General features: G+C 44.6%; 1 protein-coding gene across 10 annotated transcripts in view; it reads left to right on the forward strand.

Annotated features, from left to right (window-relative positions):
* Positions 1 to 18,265, forward strand: part of CAMK2A (calcium/calmodulin dependent protein kinase II alpha) — a 605,670-nt gene that overhangs the window by 555,207 nt on the left and 32,198 nt on the right. For 6 of the 10 annotated variants that reach the window (XM_069654060.1, XM_069654058.1, XM_069654051.1 and 3 more), the window contains 3 exons: positions 6,030 to 6,105; positions 10,495 to 10,589; positions 16,377 to 16,605. In XM_069654060.1, the coding sequence (XP_069510161.1) occupies positions 6,030 to 6,105; positions 10,495 to 10,589; positions 16,377 to 16,605 (400 nt within the window). The remainder of the gene's footprint in view (positions 1 to 6,029; positions 6,106 to 10,494; positions 10,590 to 16,376; positions 16,606 to 18,265) is intronic. The other 4 variants (XM_069654056.1, XM_069654059.1, XM_069654052.1 and 1 more) reach the window with 1 other exon arrangement.

An 18,265-nucleotide genomic window follows, 5' to 3' on the forward strand; every position in this document is an offset into this window, starting at 1 on the left:
GTATCAAGTGTCTTATGTTATTTGATTGTTAAAAGCATGGTATTGCTTGTGTTAAGCCTATTCTGCTTCTCGTTGTCTCCGTTTCTTCTCCCTGTTACCTGCCCTAGCATGTGCTTCAATCTTTATCGCATCAAGGAATTTCAAGCCCGTGGCCACACTTTGATGTTGCTCTCTGAAATGTATAGCCATTTGCTTGTGTTCATCTTTCTCCCATATGGTTTTGAAATGTTATTGTACAGTTATGTTCAATGGTCTTGCGGTGTTTCCTGTGGATAATTGCTCCCACTAACATGTCAATGGCTCTACAGCAAAAGAGCTCTCCCTATTAATGTAGAGATTGATATTCTGTATCCTTATGGGATTCATTATAAATATCCATCTTCTCAAGACAGTGAGTACTTATTGAGCAGATATCACAGGTCAAAGGTTAGACTCTTTTACCATGATGTTACTCTAGTTGTCCTTTCTTCAAATGATTTCTTAGAAGTATTGTCTCCATTTAGTTATTGTTGATTTATAGTTGCTAACCTAATGCCTCAAGATGAAACTAAAGACAAATAGAAAATTGGAGGTGGGAGGGAGAAAAAAGAGGTGGGACTTTTCTTTCACATCCTTGGAATATTGCATGCCAATCATTTGCGTAGAAGGAGCAATAGAGAAATGCCAGTCACAAGAAAAACAGATTACATCTCAAGCTTGGTGAACACCCTCAAAAGTGATCTTGTGGGCTCCTGCCAACCTCCTAATGAAATTCAGGTAGGTTCGTAGAGTCCCATGGATTTATTCTTCCACCCCAAATTTGCCTGAATCGCCTTTAAGATACATACATTCTCATGGAAGTTTGGGGGAAGTTCGGGCAGGTTTGGGGTGGTTCATGGGGAAAAGACTTATAGAAAGTACTTGAAAAGAAGGGATTGGGAGGTTAGCCGCAGAGGAAGGGATAGGGTGAGGCTGAATGGGGGAATTAGAAAGAGGAAATGGAGACCTGGGCACCTGTAAATGTTATCCATGTAAAACTCTGCATTAAGCTCTGCAGTAAGATATCTCAGTAGATTAATGCACCTACTGCAGAGATTTATGTGTAACCAGGAGCCCCTTGTTTGAACCTGGGTAAAAATAACACAGTCTTTCATTCTTCTGAAATTGATCAAATTAGTAAAGTTGTAAAGTGGGGAATTGTATGATTCCATGTCAGACCAGCACAGTCAGTCACATCTTAGGCATGTTAAAGACTGCGTTTCATCAATCAGAAGTTGTTCCATTGTATATTACTGAGGTTTTGAATACTACAATATTGAGAATCCATAACAGATATGGACATCCAGAAAGGTTATAGGACTGGGGAAGAATCAGTCATGTATTAGGAGTGCATTAAGTCTCATCCTGCTCAGTTTGTTGGCATGAAGACAACTGAGGGTGTTTATTTAATAATAGGGAGAGTCCATGGCTATAGATCAATGACCTCAGAAAGGCCAGTAGGGCTGAGGCAGAGTCAATCACATGCCAAGCATTTATGCTATATAATCGTATGTATAAATCAATACCATTTAGTCAGGTGGGATTGCAATGTTATGAGCTCTGTAACTGGGAAAATACAACATATATCACCAGTAAGAGGCGTATTGGTGCAGGGAATCCCATGCATGCTCCCAACACTGGTTTATACACGGGTGCTTGCCAGTTCATCATTTGTGCTGAAGCACAGCCCCATTGATATGTGCAAGACACATTTGTGTATAAGGTGACCTGCTCTTTTCTGAAAGTAATGTAAACAAAAAGAATCCTCTGCACACTTTTATTTTCGTTATCCTTTGTGATTTGGGCACTCGATCATTTTCTGTCAGCTGTAAATAAAGAGTTAGTTTTGTGTCCTATACTAAAGAAAGAGACAGGTTCAATCCATCAATGTATGTTTGCTTTGAACGTGTGCTGGCAGCAAAATGTTCTGGCCTCTTCAACTCAATGCTTACAACAATGTTTCATCAGCATGAATTGTTAGAAAATTAACCGACCCCTTAAAAGTTTGTCTGAACCCGATTCACTGAAATAAAGTGAAAATGTGTATGATTCAGGGTTCAGCCATTCACTTGGGCTTAATTACACAGTAGACGTGCCGGAACAAGGGTGTCAAAGGGGATATTACAGGTTCAGAACCAAGGTTACTTAATTATGTGTCTGATTTTGGTGGCTGGGCTACTATATAGCTTAGAAATATAGAATATGACATTTGGGATGATATGAAAAGAAAAACATTTAGCATTACAGGTGGTGTGAGACAGGGCAATACAAAACCCTTCAAATGCAGTGAAAACGCATAGTTCAGAGAGAGTTAAGTTTAAACTGTTTCATGCAATCAAATCCTTGAAATTCAATGAAACCCTTTCAGTTGAAAGGACTTTAAGGTGATGGTTTAACGCAATAAAAACACGTACAATTTTGCAAGTGCTGAAAGTTACGTCTCCTGAAGTCTGAGCCCCCCCATTGTGCAGCCCACGAGCACACTGGTCACATCAACAATGCACAACAGTGACATCACTGTGAACAAGAGCAAATCGATGATGTCATGGATGACATAACAGCATAAAACAAGGAAAACTACCCATCAGTAAATATTTGTTGGTCTGTTTCATCAACAATGACATCACTGAAAACTACAGAACATTGATGAAATCACAGCATATATCATGAGAAGCTACCTGCCAAAGTAACATATTACATAGACATATGTGTAGTACATGCTAACAGAAATGTAATATACCCCTGGATCCATTATGGGGGGACATTTCCTTTTGACCATGTCCCAGTCTCTGTGGCCATGTCCCCACGTAGGTCCGCGGTCCACTCACAAGTGAATTTATCACTCAATTGCAGCGACATTCCCATGAGAACAGCTTTCATTGATATAAATAAGGTAGCTTTTCATTTTTTAAAAGACTAACTTGCACCATTAGATGTATACAAAAGATGTTGGTGCCAGGGGCAGCCGGTTCTGCATCAAACTTTTGAAAAATTACTGGACGGATTTACACCCAAAAAAAAAAAAAGCACACCTACTTTGTGTACAATGTGTTTAGAATTTGAAGGAAATCTTTCCAGTATTTTTAGGATATGTGTCTCTTCAATTAATACACTAATTGCCTATGATAAAAAAAACACCATCAAAGATGCAAAAACACAAATCCTTCCAACCAATTTGTAGCTTTTAAACCATTGCACAAATGTGCACACACCTTCATATTTGAGGGGGGTTGAGTGGGACCCAGGCCAGAAAACATCTTTCACAGAGATACATCAAACGAGCCAAAACTGATTAGCAATAGAATTTTCAAAGCCAATCAGCATTATATTTTGGCTTAACCTATAGTGTGACAACCGCCACCCTATAATGAAATCGCCAGGACAGGTACAAGGTTAACCTTTTCCAATTCTTCATTAAAGACAACAACCTTCTGGCCCTTTCCAGGCTGGTTTTCAGCTGTACAGGGAAATAGAATCTAATATGATGTCAGTCATGACGGATCTTAGAAGAGACGTCTGTAGCAGGACCATCTGGGCTAATTCTATTTTTTGTGATGTTTCAGTGTCCTCTGATGGGATTTATTATGCCATTTTGATCAACAGTCTTTCCTAGGTTGGAAATTGCTCAAATCATGTATATGTTACGGCTGCACCGCCGTGGCCAGGATTTCAATCCTGCTGATTTTTTAAATGCCGAGGGATCCACACTTTCTCTTCTACTAATTATTCGTTTTGTGCCACCAGTGATCTCCCTCATTGGCTCTTGCAGTTTTTCTTTCTATAACTATGCTCACCCTGCCCAGATTATCAATAGACATTGCAACCATCTCAGATACCAGTTTTACAAGGCTCTATTTGGCTAAAGTCAACTGATACATGAGTGCATGCAACTAAACCTAACCGTATTCCAAGAAAACAGAGATCCTAGTGTTTGAACGCCACCTTCTAAGAATCAGAACATGTGTTCCGATGCCATGCTATCCTACTTCGCTCTAATGTTAATAGCCATGGGTTACTTTGCGACCAGTCCTTTAATTGATTGCACAGATCATGGACAAGGCTGGCTTTTTCACCCAATGATCCTTAGGAGAGAATCTACGATCACAGCGCAGCCTCAAGGAGCTTCAGCTGGCATGCCACACGTTGTCTCATGCCTTGATGGTGACAATTGGACATACTTGAGTGTTCTTCCGTACCCCATTGGAGTTCTCAAAATATTAAAGAACTCCAAGGCACACTGTTTAGTAAGACTTTATCACAGGGACCGTCTGAACTGTGCCCTGATATCTCATAACTGACTTTCCTTTGCCTTTGGGGGTTTACATTAAACCTCTATGTAGACATAGGTCATCAGGCCTTCTACATCAAATACCTCATCAAAACACTCTCCCTAAGTTGTAGGCAGCACAATCCAATCACCTTATGCCCATATTCCAAAAGCTTTATTACGGTTCCCCTTTGTTATACTCTATCCACACATCTCCATCACTGGAATTCCAGATGCAGGTGATGGAGGACAGTACTATCTATAGAAAACCTTACCATCTGAGCTTTTCCATATTAAACTCCTCATCTAAGTATTTATCTGTAAAATAACACCAAGAAGTCATTACCTGATGAAGGTGTGTTCTACAACTTTACATAACATAAGAACCCACAAATAACAAGGGGGGGTCCTAGGAGACTCTGTGCCAGACATTAGTCCTGGTTACAAGAGCCTTACCCAGAGTCTTTAGCTCATTATCTTTCACAGAGGAGAAATATCCCAAACATATCAGTCTTTGTCCTGCCCTGGTGCAGTCCAGCACTGAAATGCTAGGCAATTCTCCTCTGACCAAGAGTACCAACAGCAACCCCAGACACGTGTTTCGGTCTGGTTGAACCTCATCAGTAGGGTGTAGCTGTGTCTCTCTAAGAATAGTGAGCAAGGGATCCACATCTGGATTCCCCGAATAACTTAGGGTGAGAGAATTAGCTAGCATTTCAGTGCTGGACTGCCCCAGGGCAGGACAAAGACTGACATGTTTTGGAAATGTCTCCTCTGTGAAAGATAATGAGATAAAGAATCTGGGTAAGGCTCTCGCAACCAGGACTAATGTCTGGCAGAGAGACTCCCAGGACCCCCCTTGTTAATTTGCATAATTTAAGTAGCTTTTGGTCTCACCCTAAGTTACTGGGGGAATCCAGACGTGGAGCCCTTGCTCACTATTCTTAGAGGGGCACAGCTCCACCCTACTGACGAGGTCCAACCTACTGATGGGGTCCAACCAGACTGAAACACGTGTCTGGGGTTGCTGTTGGTATTATTGTTCAGAGGAGAATTGCCTAGCATTTCAGTGCTGGACTGCCCCAGGGCAGGACAAAGACTGACATGTTTTGGAAATGTCTCCTCTGTGAAAGATAATGAGCTAAAGAATCTGGGTAAGGCTCTCGCAACCAGGACTAATGTCTGGCAGAGAGACTCCCACGACCCCCCCCCCCTTGTTAATATGCATAACATAACAACCCTGCATTCCATTAACTAGTGATGCTACTGACCTCCTTTCTAGAGGGTGAGACTGGCTCCTAGTAAGTGGGAAACTTATCCAAGCAATATCTCTATGTACCATGATGTCGAGGGCCTTCAAGAAGATGCTGTGCCCCAGTGAGCATACCCACTTCTGAATAATCCTGCCTCGTCCGAGTGCAGTCATATCTCCCAGGGAAATATGCTTTCTACCATTGACTTGCCACTATGACTGGCTCTACCTTCCAGTGCTATGTTGCAATGAGTGACCCTACTTCCCTTAAATTAAGCTGACCTCCCATAAGCACTGCCCATCATTGGGGGATTCTGCCTTGCCGTGGGTTACACTGCGTTGGGGTAAGTATTCTGCCTTAGCATGACATTATCATGCGTGTGGTTCCACCGATTGCACAGTAATTGACATTGCCTGCGTTCTTTCCAAGGTCACACAGAGGTTGCTTTCTGACACCCACTAACATGACTCCCTTTGTGAACCTCTTTGCAGTGCGTAAACAAGAGATCATCAAGGTGACAGAGCAGCTGATTGAAGCAATTAGCAATGGAGACTTTGAGTCCTACACGTGAGTTGAATTCGGAGCAGCCGCAGAACAGAGGAAGGCATCATTGTGTGGAAGGCAGACCCCACCCCGCTACCCATGCCAACATACTGTAAATACATACTGGAGTTCCTATAGAGTGCAGACCACTGGTGAACCCATTGGATGAGCTACAGAGTGGCACATCTCTCAGGCTGCCCACCTTTCACGAACCCCCCTGGCTATTCGCCATTGATCAGTCTCCAGTGGGTGGGACAGAAGGATCTAGTGGGGTGCCTTTTAGAATCAGAGGCTCAATCAGCCATCCTGGTTTAGAGATCTGGATTTAATCTACCCCGCCATAACCTTTAACATTCTTTTCAAAAGTACCTCACTCAGCTTCACTTTATTCCCGCTCTTCATCCTTCTCAGACCCTCCTCTAAGTACTTTCACCTGCCCTCATCTCTACACTTCCTCCTCCTTCTTCACACCCGTTCCCTGAATCGAGTCTTTCTTTTATGTTTCCCATTTCCAGTCCGGGTCCTTTCCTCTACTTTCCCTGTCTGCTGAATCTCATCTTCTGCTGTCAAAAGGAACAGTCTTGAATTATTTATCACAACCTTTACCAATGCAGCCCCTATTAAGAATGCTATGAAAGTGCACCTGTTGACTATGTGCTCAGATTGTACAGGTCACATTCTGCTATGTAGTTAATTGCAGCTGATAAACAATGCCATACTCTGGAGTGCTCTACCTTTGGACATTTGCCATATGATGGACCTGATGCCCCTCAGGGAAGCTATTAAAGCTCCCTTATTCCTCTTACTCTGTTACTCCTCTCATGGCAGGCTATCTATCCATTTGTGATCACTTTCTCTCTGCCTTCTGTGATTAATCCCCTCCTGTTGATTTTTCTCTTCCTCTTTAGCGCTGTGAGGACCATGGGCGTGTGGCGCTTTTACACATAAATAATAATATTAATAATTACAATAAAGGGCCTAGAAGCAATTTAGTTTGCAGCGTCCCCATAATCAAAACAAATGAAAGCGAACATTGCTATGCTATTTCACTATCTTATAATGGTGTAAACAGTCCCTTATAGGCGATGCCATCCATTTAGCTATCGAGAACTCAAGCATGGCAGTGCTGTTACTCTTCGCCTTCCTGTTTTCCTGCTATGATACCAGCGCTCGCCAATGGGGCATCAGAACACAGTCCGCCTCTATGTTTGGCAGAGCAACCACAGGTTCCGGATCTGCCAGTCACGAGGGCGCTCGCCTTTCTCACTATCCCATGTCCCTATGAGAGAAGTGCTTTCACCACCACGGCAGAGCTACCACCTTTCGCCTATCTGGCAGGTGGGGTTCACCGATCAGCAGCGCAACCACAGTCCAGGCCCGATAATGTCGCGACAGATCACCCAACCCGATGACAGTTTACCTATCGACATTGCTGTCAGAGTTTACTCATCCCACGTTGATATCGCCTCTTCAGGGACAGGCAAAGGTAACTACTCCGACAGCACTGCTCGAGTGAACTAATTCAATAGTGATGTGAAAGCGCATCCGGCTCGCACTGCCCCCATAGCTCACACGTAAGCGGAGCTTTTACAGTTCACATAAAAAAACAGAGCCGAGGCAGACCTGGCAAAGGAGCTATCCCATGGCACCTACCTTGCAGCGCTATCACAGACCGAACCGCCAAATATGCGATCTCAGTGTGCCCATCTGACTGTACTATCTATCACAGAGTGCCCATCTGACTGTGCTATCTATCTCAGAGTGCCCATCTGGTTGTGTTATCTATCTCAGAATGCCCAGCTGGCTGTGCTATCTATCACAGAGTGCTCATCTGACAGTGCTATCTATCACAGTGTGCCCATTTGACTGCCCTAGCGATCACAGTGTGCCACGCTGAGTGTGCCAGCTATCACAGAGTGCCCATTTGGCTGTGCTAGCTATCACAGTGGGCCCATCTGACTGTGAAACCGATACCGATCACTGTGTACCCATATGACTGCACTAGCTAGCACAGTGTACACAGCTGAGTGTGCTACCTATCACAATGTAAACATATGACTTTGCTTCCTATCACAATGTAAACATATGACTGCTAATTATCCCAGTGTAGACATCTAACTGCTAGCTATCACACTTCAACTTCTTCGCTCATCCGCCTCCAACTCCCTCAGGGTCAGTCGCTTCTCCAAGCAACGAGTTGGTGGTAGATCTCTCTCTTCGGCAGGGGCCTCCCTCTGGAACAGCCTTCCTGCCTCCCTGAAACTTGAGGAGAACCATCTCCGGTTCCGGAAGCACCTCAAAACCTTCCTCTTTGCTTCTGCTTTCTCTCTTCCTCTCCCCTGCTGATTCCATGCTGAAACTGCACTGGTTACATGGCTTCCCTCTCTGCTCACAGGCCCGGCCCTGCCAGTTGCTCAACTGCACTGCCTCCCTGACAATCCCGCACTTGGAGACTGTTTCTGTATCCCTACCTGCACTTATGCCTACACTTACCTTGCACTTGCCACTAGCTGGCCGTTTATTTATTCTTATCCTTCTATCCCATGGACTGCACTTTCCCCTCCCCCTGCACCCTCGCACTTTTCCCTTTGCCCCTTCCCATGCACTTGTGCGATCTGAATGACACCTGGCCTAGTAGGATCGTTATCTGTCTTCCCCTGTTCCCCCTCCCTTGCCACGTCGCGCCTTGAAACACTTGTGTATATGTGCTTTATAAATGCCATATATCATATCATATCATACCCATTTGAGGGCAGCACGGGCGTCACAGTCCTCAGATTTGCCAACCCTGCGAGCTAACTAACTGGGCTGTGCTAGTGAATTAGTTCACATTCTTGGCAGCGCAGTGCTGGCATCACAGTTACTCTATTGGCTTCATTACACGGATGGCGGTGGACCAAGGTGCTATTAGCACCTTGGTCCATGCCGGTGAAATACCGGCACCGCCTTGGTGGAAAGGGGAATTACCGCCCTATTCCAAGGTTGGTGGGGCGGTAATTCCCCCTTCCCCCATTGCCCTTCCCCATTCCCATTTTTGCCCCATAGGGCATAATGGGAATGGGGAAGGTGCTAATTACGGTACCGCAAATTGCGGTACCGTAATTAGCTCCACTGGTCCCTTTGCGGGTTGGTTTTTAACGCCTGCAAAAAGCAGGCGTTAAATTCCCCAACCCGCAAAGGGACCTCGTAGTAAGGCGGTAAGGGTTTACCGGTAACGGTAAAATACCAATACAGGTAAACCCTTACCGCCTACCGTGTAATGAGGCCCCATGTCTTGAACTGCTTTCCCATTATAGGAAGTATAATGAAGGGTCATTGCAGAGTCCAAGGCATTGGAAGTCCTGTTACAGGTGCAGGGTGTCGAATGTGCGCTCCATGTACCCACACGTAAAGGGAAATCGATGGACAGTGCAAAGTAACCTGTACATAATGGATAGTTGTGAAACAAATCAGATCTGATAGTTAATGTGGACATCAGATGTCCTTCTCCCTCCCTCTTCCTCATCTCAAACTGCTACAAAAAAGGCTTTCACCTTCTCTCCAATCGTGCTATACTTCCTACTCCTCTACTCCAATTCTTCTAAACATGTTCATCTTGTCGTATTCGTGTCCTGCTCACGATGCCACTTCCCTAGATATCATCGGCACCTATTTCCACCCCTGTTTCCCCAGAGGCTAAACAATTCCACCCCTGTACTCGTCTTGTTCCTTCACTTTATCCTTCCCCCTTTTCTCCCAAAGTTATTCCTCTCTTTTCCATACCTCTCTCTTTCTCTTTCTCTTTCCCTCTCTCTGCCCCTCTCTGTCAGGCTCTCTATCTCTCTCTCCTTCCCCTCTATCCTCTCTCGGCCCCCCTCTCCCTGTCTCTCTCTCCCTTTGTCCTCTTTCTGCCTCCTTTCTCTCTGTCTTTCCACCCTCTCTGTCTCCTATCCCCCTCTCTTTATGTCTGTCCCTCTCTCTACCCCCACTCTCTTGTTCTCTCTCCCTCTTTCCTCTCTCTGTCCCCTGCTCTCTGTCCTTATCTGTCTCACTCTCTCCCCCACCCTCTATCATCTCACTGTCTCGCTCTCCCTGTCCCTCTCTACCTCTGTCCCCTTACTCTCTGTCTCCCTCTCCCTCCCTGTGTCTCTCGCCCTCTATCCTCTTTCTGTCCCCTTTCTCTCTGTCTCTCTCTCCCTCTCTGTCCCCTATCACCCTCTCTCTATGTATCTCTCTCTACCCCCTCTCCCTCTCTCTCGTTCTCTCTCCCTGTTCCCCCTCTCTATCCCCCGCTCTCTGTACCTCTGCATCTCTCGCTTTCCCTTTCCCTGTCTCCTCTCCCTCTCTCTCTGTCTGACTCTCTCTTTCTCTACCCCATTTCCCCTCTCTCTGCCTCTCTCTCATGGTGCTTCCTTGTTCATTTTCTCTCCACAGGAAGATGTGTGATCCTGGAGTGACAGCGTTCGAACCGGAAGCTCTGGGGAATCTGGTGGAAGGTCTAGATTTTCATCGCTTTTACTTTGAAAACTGTAAGTAACAAATGTTCTCAGCAACATTTGATATTAAGATATTATCACTGATATTGATCAATAATATACAGCCCATCGAAGAACTGCAACGGTCCAAGGTCTGAGTTTGTGGGCCATTCGTATGGAATTACCACCAAACTCGATTAACCATACCGCCTCACCGTCTGGTGAAATGAACACCGGATTACGAGTGGCAATGTTGCAGCGCTAGCCCCCGTTCACGAAGTCAGTCAGACTCCATTGGGTATTTGGAGGAAATACCACAAGTGCTAATTATGCCAGTGGTAATTGCTAGAGTTCTTGGCATGTACGTGGAGGATTTACCTCCAGTAGCCGGCTGGAGGTATATCGTCCAATCAATGCCAAGCTCAAAGTTTGACGATATGATCCTAGTCATTACCACCCAAAAAAATGTTGGTAACAGAATTATCTGTTTGTTGTGGGAAGAGTGTTTAGTGACACCTATGGAAATATCGGACTTTCTTTTTGTATATAAAAGTGTATGCTCGCAGAGCAAGAGGTCTGTTTTATCCCTACCTGTGACCCGGAACCGTTTTGAGAATAGGGTAACAGAATTATCACCACTTTTTAACTTGTCCCCAAACTTATAATGAGTCACACTGAATTGTGCATGTATATATCAGGGGTCTGTTGTCTGTGTCTTTCCAGATGTTTTTAGCAACACTCCTATCAGCACAACCCAGTATAGTGAACAGCGAGGGATCATGCACATTTTTGTAGGGCTGCAACCTTTGGTTCGCCAAATGTGACGTCCACCATCAGCCCTTGCTCGTATACTTAATTAGCAAAGATGGCGCCTGGAATTCCATCGTCAGCAGAATCCGAGCACACGTAGTAGAACTGAATTTGAAACAGCTTCCACGTGACTCTACCGTTCACGCTCACCTCCGAGGATTCACTACATGTGTGCAGTGAAGGCACCGAAAAGCAGCTATAATCGAGTTTTGATGCTTTTCTCTGCATGCATGTGGTGACGCCTTTACGTGTCTCTGACATGTGCAGAGACAGATCTGAATCATGGGTAAGACCATAGGCGCAACAAAACCTATATTTCGGGCGGGGGGGAGCTAAGCAGTGATGGGAGGGGCCACTTCAGAAAATAGGCAGGGCAAACTTGGAGGCTCGACCCCCACTGTTCCACCCCTCCCCCATGGTCTGGTGTGGGGTAAACTATCAAATAGTATATTTTAAAGCGTAATATGCAGAAAGGCGATGGAAGTCTTTCTTGAAAGTAGCTGCTTTAAAGTTTGTTCAAGTACATTTTTCTGAACAAACACAGTAAAACTTTAACACCGCCAGTTTCGGGAAAGGCTTCTCTCACGTCTCTGCCTAACAAAATGCAAGTGCGCACATCCAGGGGTGCATCTAGGCTAAAATTTAGGCGGGGGCTAACCCTTCAAATTATGGGAGAGGTGCAAACTTCAGAGACAGTGGACGAGTGGCAAACTTGCTTGTCTAGGGGAATCTAACTTCTTTACTCATTGTAATGAGACTATTCTAGTGCAGCTTCAATGTTCCACTCAGTTAACTCTCTCCTTTAAGTCTGAAAACACCCACTTTTTGCAGATCCTGAAGGTCCTAGAAAGTGTGAAAATGGCAGATGGTGTGCAACGAAAGACTCAATATCATAGCATAACAGGACATTGCAGAGTGTGGGGCAGTACTCTCGATGGCCCAAGCAACATCAGTGTCTGGGAGCAGCTGGGGAGAATATGTAATGCTGGTCCTACCACAGTTAGTCCGCTATACTAGAATTTCTGGTGCACTGACTGGCTGGTCAGACAATGGGCCTGATTCATGGAACGTTTTCCTATGGGATTGTGCCATTATAAAACACCTCCATGAATCAGCCCCTATGTCTGACTGTCGAATCAAGTGATATGAGACTGGGGGAGGGCCAGTGCAGCAATAATGCAATTCTATGTGACAGTATTGGAGGCACTAGCAGAGGAGCACCAGGGTACACCCATTTGTCACTACATGTATTAAAACTGTCCTATTGTAAGGGGGTAAACGTAATCACTTATAAGCGCTCCAATTTTTGCAGTTGAAGTCAGGGTGAGGTTACATAATTTGGCCGGGATCACACACTTACGCTGAACAGCGAAGCAGGGATATTAACCACCTCTGCTATTTGGGCATGCCCTCCTTCTTCCATGCCTTACTTGGAACAAATATTACAGTTTTGGGTGTCAAGGCCTGCAATAATACTGTCCTATAGAATTTGCTTGCAAAATACACACATTGCATAGCAAAGCATCATGACAACATGTAAATCCTTATAACAGCATGTTGAGCCAAAATAATGACAGTGTACCTTTCATTTCCCACATCCTGAATGCAAAACTATAAGATTCAAAATGCAAAATATCTATTTACCTACTGTGCTTGATAATCTGATCCGAGCCTAGCAGATTTGCCCCAGAAGAAAGAAAATGAGCCAACAGAACCATGTTCCTGATCCTTTACACTGTTAAGGGCTCAGCATGGAAGTCACGCCCCATAGCTAACATTTCGGGAAGGCCCGGTCAGCTCAATGACGTTGCGCGCCTGGGTAAGACTATGACCATGGGGACTTGCCATCAGTTACACTTTTACCCAGAATTACTTCCGGCCCATTTGACTAAGGCCCTAAGTGACATCCTCTTCCAACAGTGAGGCTTCCATTACAGGTGCAGCTTTCCAGGCACATAGCTCCTTTCTCAGATGGTTACACCCTCCTGCCACTGGAAATCCTGGAAAATCGGTTGTATGGCCATCTCACTCCCTCACTTGATTCTGGGGCGACACCCAGCTACTCAGCTAGCTCCTCCTTTTTGGCAATCGGGCGACACTCAGGCATTTAACTACAGTCCCCTTTTCATGGTGTCTGAGCTGAGACTCACGCTGCCGGCTCCACCATCCTCACAGACCGAGGGGGGGAGCCTAAGGCACGAAAAAGTGAGATGAGCTGTGCACGAAGCCCCTGAGAAATCCACAGAAAAGGCACTATTGAACCCGTCAGCATCAATGATATTTCTACTGCCTCCTGAAATGTCATATCTGACTTCGTAAGCAGGATCTAAATTTGCAGAGCTCATTTTCAGAAATAATGTTATGCTGTGCATTGTAACATTTGCATCTCTTTAGATATTCAACTGGAGTCTACAGAAGATGGTGGGGTGTTATTGGAGGGAACAATCACTCCAAAAAGCAACATGATCATGCAGTTTCGACTTCAGGCTGTCTATAGGAGGCATGCATGCATGCATGGTTGGAGTTCATGTTCGGTCTTAGTGGCAGAGGCAGACGCAGGAGGCTGCTGACAATCTATTTTCTGTAGGTACACAGTAAAGGAGTTTGTGAGTTACATTAGGGTAATTGATGGAGGGGTAGAATTAGGATACGCAGCACATACATACACAAGCATGCACAAAAGCGTCTGCGCACATGCAGACCTGCACAAACACACAAACACACGAAATGACGGTGTTATGGCTCGGCTGGGAATGACTTTCATTGGCTGTAGAGTTCACAAACGTTGGTGTACGTTCCACAGAAATTCCAGAGCACTGGCAAGCATCTTCAATATCGCAATTGAAGTCAATATAGGAGTCAATGCAATTCGCAAGCTCATCGAGGAGGAACTTTGTCCAAGTCTACCTTCCACCAGTTGTTCCACAGAAGGACACTTGCTGAATTGTCATACTGTACCATGCCCAAGACCCAGAGAGGAGTCAGGCACATATAAAGCACATTTTTAAGATTGTCTGATGCTTGATATTTTATAATCATGGTGGTGCCTGAATACCGGATATCGGGTGATTGAGTATTAGTTGATGGATTGTATGAATTGGATGGATGCGTAAGTTGTGACACATTTAGTGTGATATACACTGTTTTTTTTTTAGTTGTGCATTGTGTTTTTTTAAGTATCTACCTTACCTGTAAAAATTGTTTGATGGTAATCCTATGACAATGAATGTTATAATAATATAAGTAAATAAAATTCTTGAAAATGATTTGAACACTTGTGTGCGAGTCTGGTAGGCTTCCTTGAAGGTCTGTGGCAGTACCCGCTATAGGAGTGACATAGAACCATAGGAACATTTTTGTTTAGTGTTGAATTTCTATTCCTGGGGGCGTGTTCCTGTGGTTGTTAAATATACCTCCCAAGCCTCCCTTGATGATAACATAACATGTTATATGGGTGCTCTGAATACTACCATCAATCTGTGGACTGATGAATAGGGGAGCTTGAACCTTCCAAAATCTGCCTCATGGGAAGCGTGAGCATTTATGGGCAGGTGTATCCCTCCCGATGGATTCCTGTGGTGTTTCTGATTGGTAGAAAGTTGCCTCAGAACATTGGGTGGGGTTTGAGTCCTGCCATCCAATCAGGAGGCTTGAAACTTGGACACGGAGATAAACTAGTGAATCTGTGACCTCAAGCTATAAAGGTTTGAGAGACTTTAAAAGACCTAGCTGTCTTCCTCCTTCCTTTGCGGGTTTTGTCTGGCTGTAGGAGGACTTTGAGGAGTTTTGGTGTACTTTTGAAGAGATTTGGAGAGTTGTGTAGTCGTTTGTGGTTGTTTCAGGTCTTTTTTGTCCTCTGTGTCTGCTTGTTTGTGTTTCTGGACCCCCGCCCTGATCTCGCCTTTGTTTACCCTTACTCCCTTAAGTGGACATGAGAAGCTGGACTATTCCTCCACCGCATACCACGGGTCGGTAGACATGCAGGTGGGGAAACAGAGCTTAAAGTAGATCAGACAGAACTTGAGGAGGGCCATTTCATTGGAGATCAAGCAAGGTCAGGGGCCATGTGGAACGCAGCATGGAAGTTGTATCCTTGAATGGAAACAACATAAAACAAGCATGGTCTAAGGCAACAGTTTTAGATTTTCTTCAGGGACACAAATTCCCATGTAACTTCAGCATTGCCAGGTCAATACATTTGATTCTAAACGGGGACTTGGCCCAGCACAGTAACCACGTGCACATTAAGCTAAGCCCTTCCATTCAGGAGCGTGTGCTGAGATGATTTATGTCTTAGAAATCAAGTGGTGTATAGGCACTTTTAGTTAAAAGGGTTGTATTACACTATGAGCTGTTTAATAGCTACAATTAACCCACTGACTTTCAGAAAGCGGATTCTGTTGGCAACTGACTGGTAAAACTCACTGTAATTTGTCTAGACTTTCAGCACCACAGAGGGTGTGCCATTAGGGATGCCACTGGTGCATAAGTTTCACACCACACATTCTAGAACCAAAACTCCAAGGCCAGTACTATCTATGCCATTTGTATTATGGTTCGTACAGGTGGCACCTGCCAAAACTAAATTGACTGCTCTACATGGGCAAATGAAACATGTTACTCTTTTGAGATTTTCATTTGCATATGCTAATGCAATTAGCCTCAATGGGGCTGATGCAAGGGCCTTTTAATACACTGTTTTTGGTAGCACTGCTTTGTTAAGGCTGTCATTTAAAAGATTAAATGCAAATTATATTCCCACAAATCAGCATGCATGAAACACACGTGCAAAGTTTAGGTTTTTGATTATTTTTAAAATGTGGCAGATTCCATTATCAGCCATAGCTCTGAGTGATAATAATTAGTAACCCTTTGTTGAATTTGAGCACCTTAAAAGGTAAGCATTATAGTGACTGTGATCTGGGTTCCTTAGTTGTGAAGATTGAATGACTGTCGGGCGATGAAGTGAAACCATTGCATACTTTCTGTTATCACGGTACGCCCCTTATTCTCACCCTTTTCTCTCCCTAGTGTGGTCACGCAACAGCAAGCCAGTGCACACCACCATCCTGAACCCCCACATCCATCTGATGGGAGATGAGTCGGCCTGCATTGCCTACATCCGCATCACACAGTACATCGACGCCGGCGGAGTTCCGCGTACAGCGCAGTCCGAGGAGACCCGCATCTGGCACCGCCGAGATGGAAAATGGCAAATCGTTCACTTCCACAGGTCGGGGGGCCCATCCGTCCTGCCACAGTAAGGAGCTCCCGGTGCCTCCCCCATACATCACACATCTATCAAAATATAGAATGTGATGTGGATAAGCACCTCCAAGCCCAACCAGCCTGCCTATCACTCACACACACACACACACACACACTCAAGATGGCTTCCTGCCTTTAGTCTCGGCTTCCCAGAATAATTGGGCCACAGTGTCAACTGCAGGACTCATTTTGATCAATTTCTTTTTATTCTCCCACCTTTGGATCCTATCCTCCACCAACAAGTAACACGAGGTCAACTTCTAGGAGTACCGCGTCACTAGCAAAGGGCGTGGTATGGTAATAGGTACACCATTTATATATACAATTGCCTCTATATTAACCCTTTCCTCATAGTTGCCTACAACATATTCATATGTGTATATATCTATATGCACTTATGCCAGCAGAAAATACACTGGCGGCAGAATTCTTGTTTTTATTTTATTTAAGCGTGTTTCCCTTGCTCTGCCCCCTGCCCCTGCCCCACCTAGTGCCCATCTGTTACCTCCCTGCATACAGGTGCATCACGGGAATGTCACCACCAGTGTCTTTATTGTGGCATACATTTTTCTGCATGAATGAACTGCTGTAAAGGACAGGCATCGTTTTGTTCTTCCGCTTTCAGTCCTTATATTTACTGCCCCCCCGCGCGAAAGGTACATAGTTCCACGAGGGGGAAGATTCGAAGGCAAGGGCGGGGTGACAGCCAAAGATGGGACTCTGCTTGGTGGACAACTAATGCACTTTCTGACCTCACCTTGACAGCTGGTGGTGGCACTGTTGGGGGCTGAAGCTCTGGTTTCAGATGTAACCCCTTAATTGCCAGGCTATTATGCAAGTCTATGCAAAAAGGATGAGCATACTCGTCCTTGGCACTTTTTAGAATGTAAACGGTACAATGAGCACCTTAGGATTCAACGCTGCGGAAGAGGGGGTTTGCCTACTCAGAACCCTTCAAGATTACCTCAGAGTATCAATTGCAAGTAAGCTTTCATTAATTCGGTCCCGAATACATGTGTAATATTGGCTTATGCCACTGTGAGCAGAGACTGCAAAGGGCTGCATTACACCAATATCACTTTGAACATATCAAGTCATGGAGTAAACAATCATGTGATATCATTTATCACATATTATGTGAAAAGTTATATCAGCTCATTACTATGTTATGAAATGAAGTTAAACGTTGTGTAGTTTGCAACAGTTTTGTGCCCTGATATATGCGCAGTTCAATTGTTTGTAGTGTTCTCCAGGCATAACAAGGACGTTGGGGGATAAAGTGAAATTTTGAGCATATATGTTGTCTTTCTATGGCTATGGCTTGGTTACATGCAATTATAACTAATGAAATAATAATGCATGAAAAAATAACGAATACAAAATAACTAATTCCAAAATAACTAATTTATTTGTCATTGTTTTTCGGGGGGCGGGGGGTCCCCTCCACCAAAGGCCCAACAACCACTATTGTTTGTTTGTTTGTTTATTGAATTTATAGGGCGCACCAGACCCGGGGGTAACAGGGCGCAGCAAGGTTATGCAAGGCTTACATGGTTACATAGTGTACAGAGTACAATATACAGATACAGGTAGTTAAAATTCACAATAGCTATAACAATATACAATATAAAAAATAGTCAATTTTCACAAAT

This window comes from Ambystoma mexicanum, chromosome 3q (assembly GCF_040938575.1).
Source record: "Ambystoma mexicanum isolate Mex_15411 chromosome 3q, UKY_AmexF1_1, whole genome shotgun sequence".
Lineage (NCBI taxonomy): Eukaryota > Metazoa > Chordata > Amphibia > Caudata > Ambystomatidae > Ambystoma > Ambystoma mexicanum.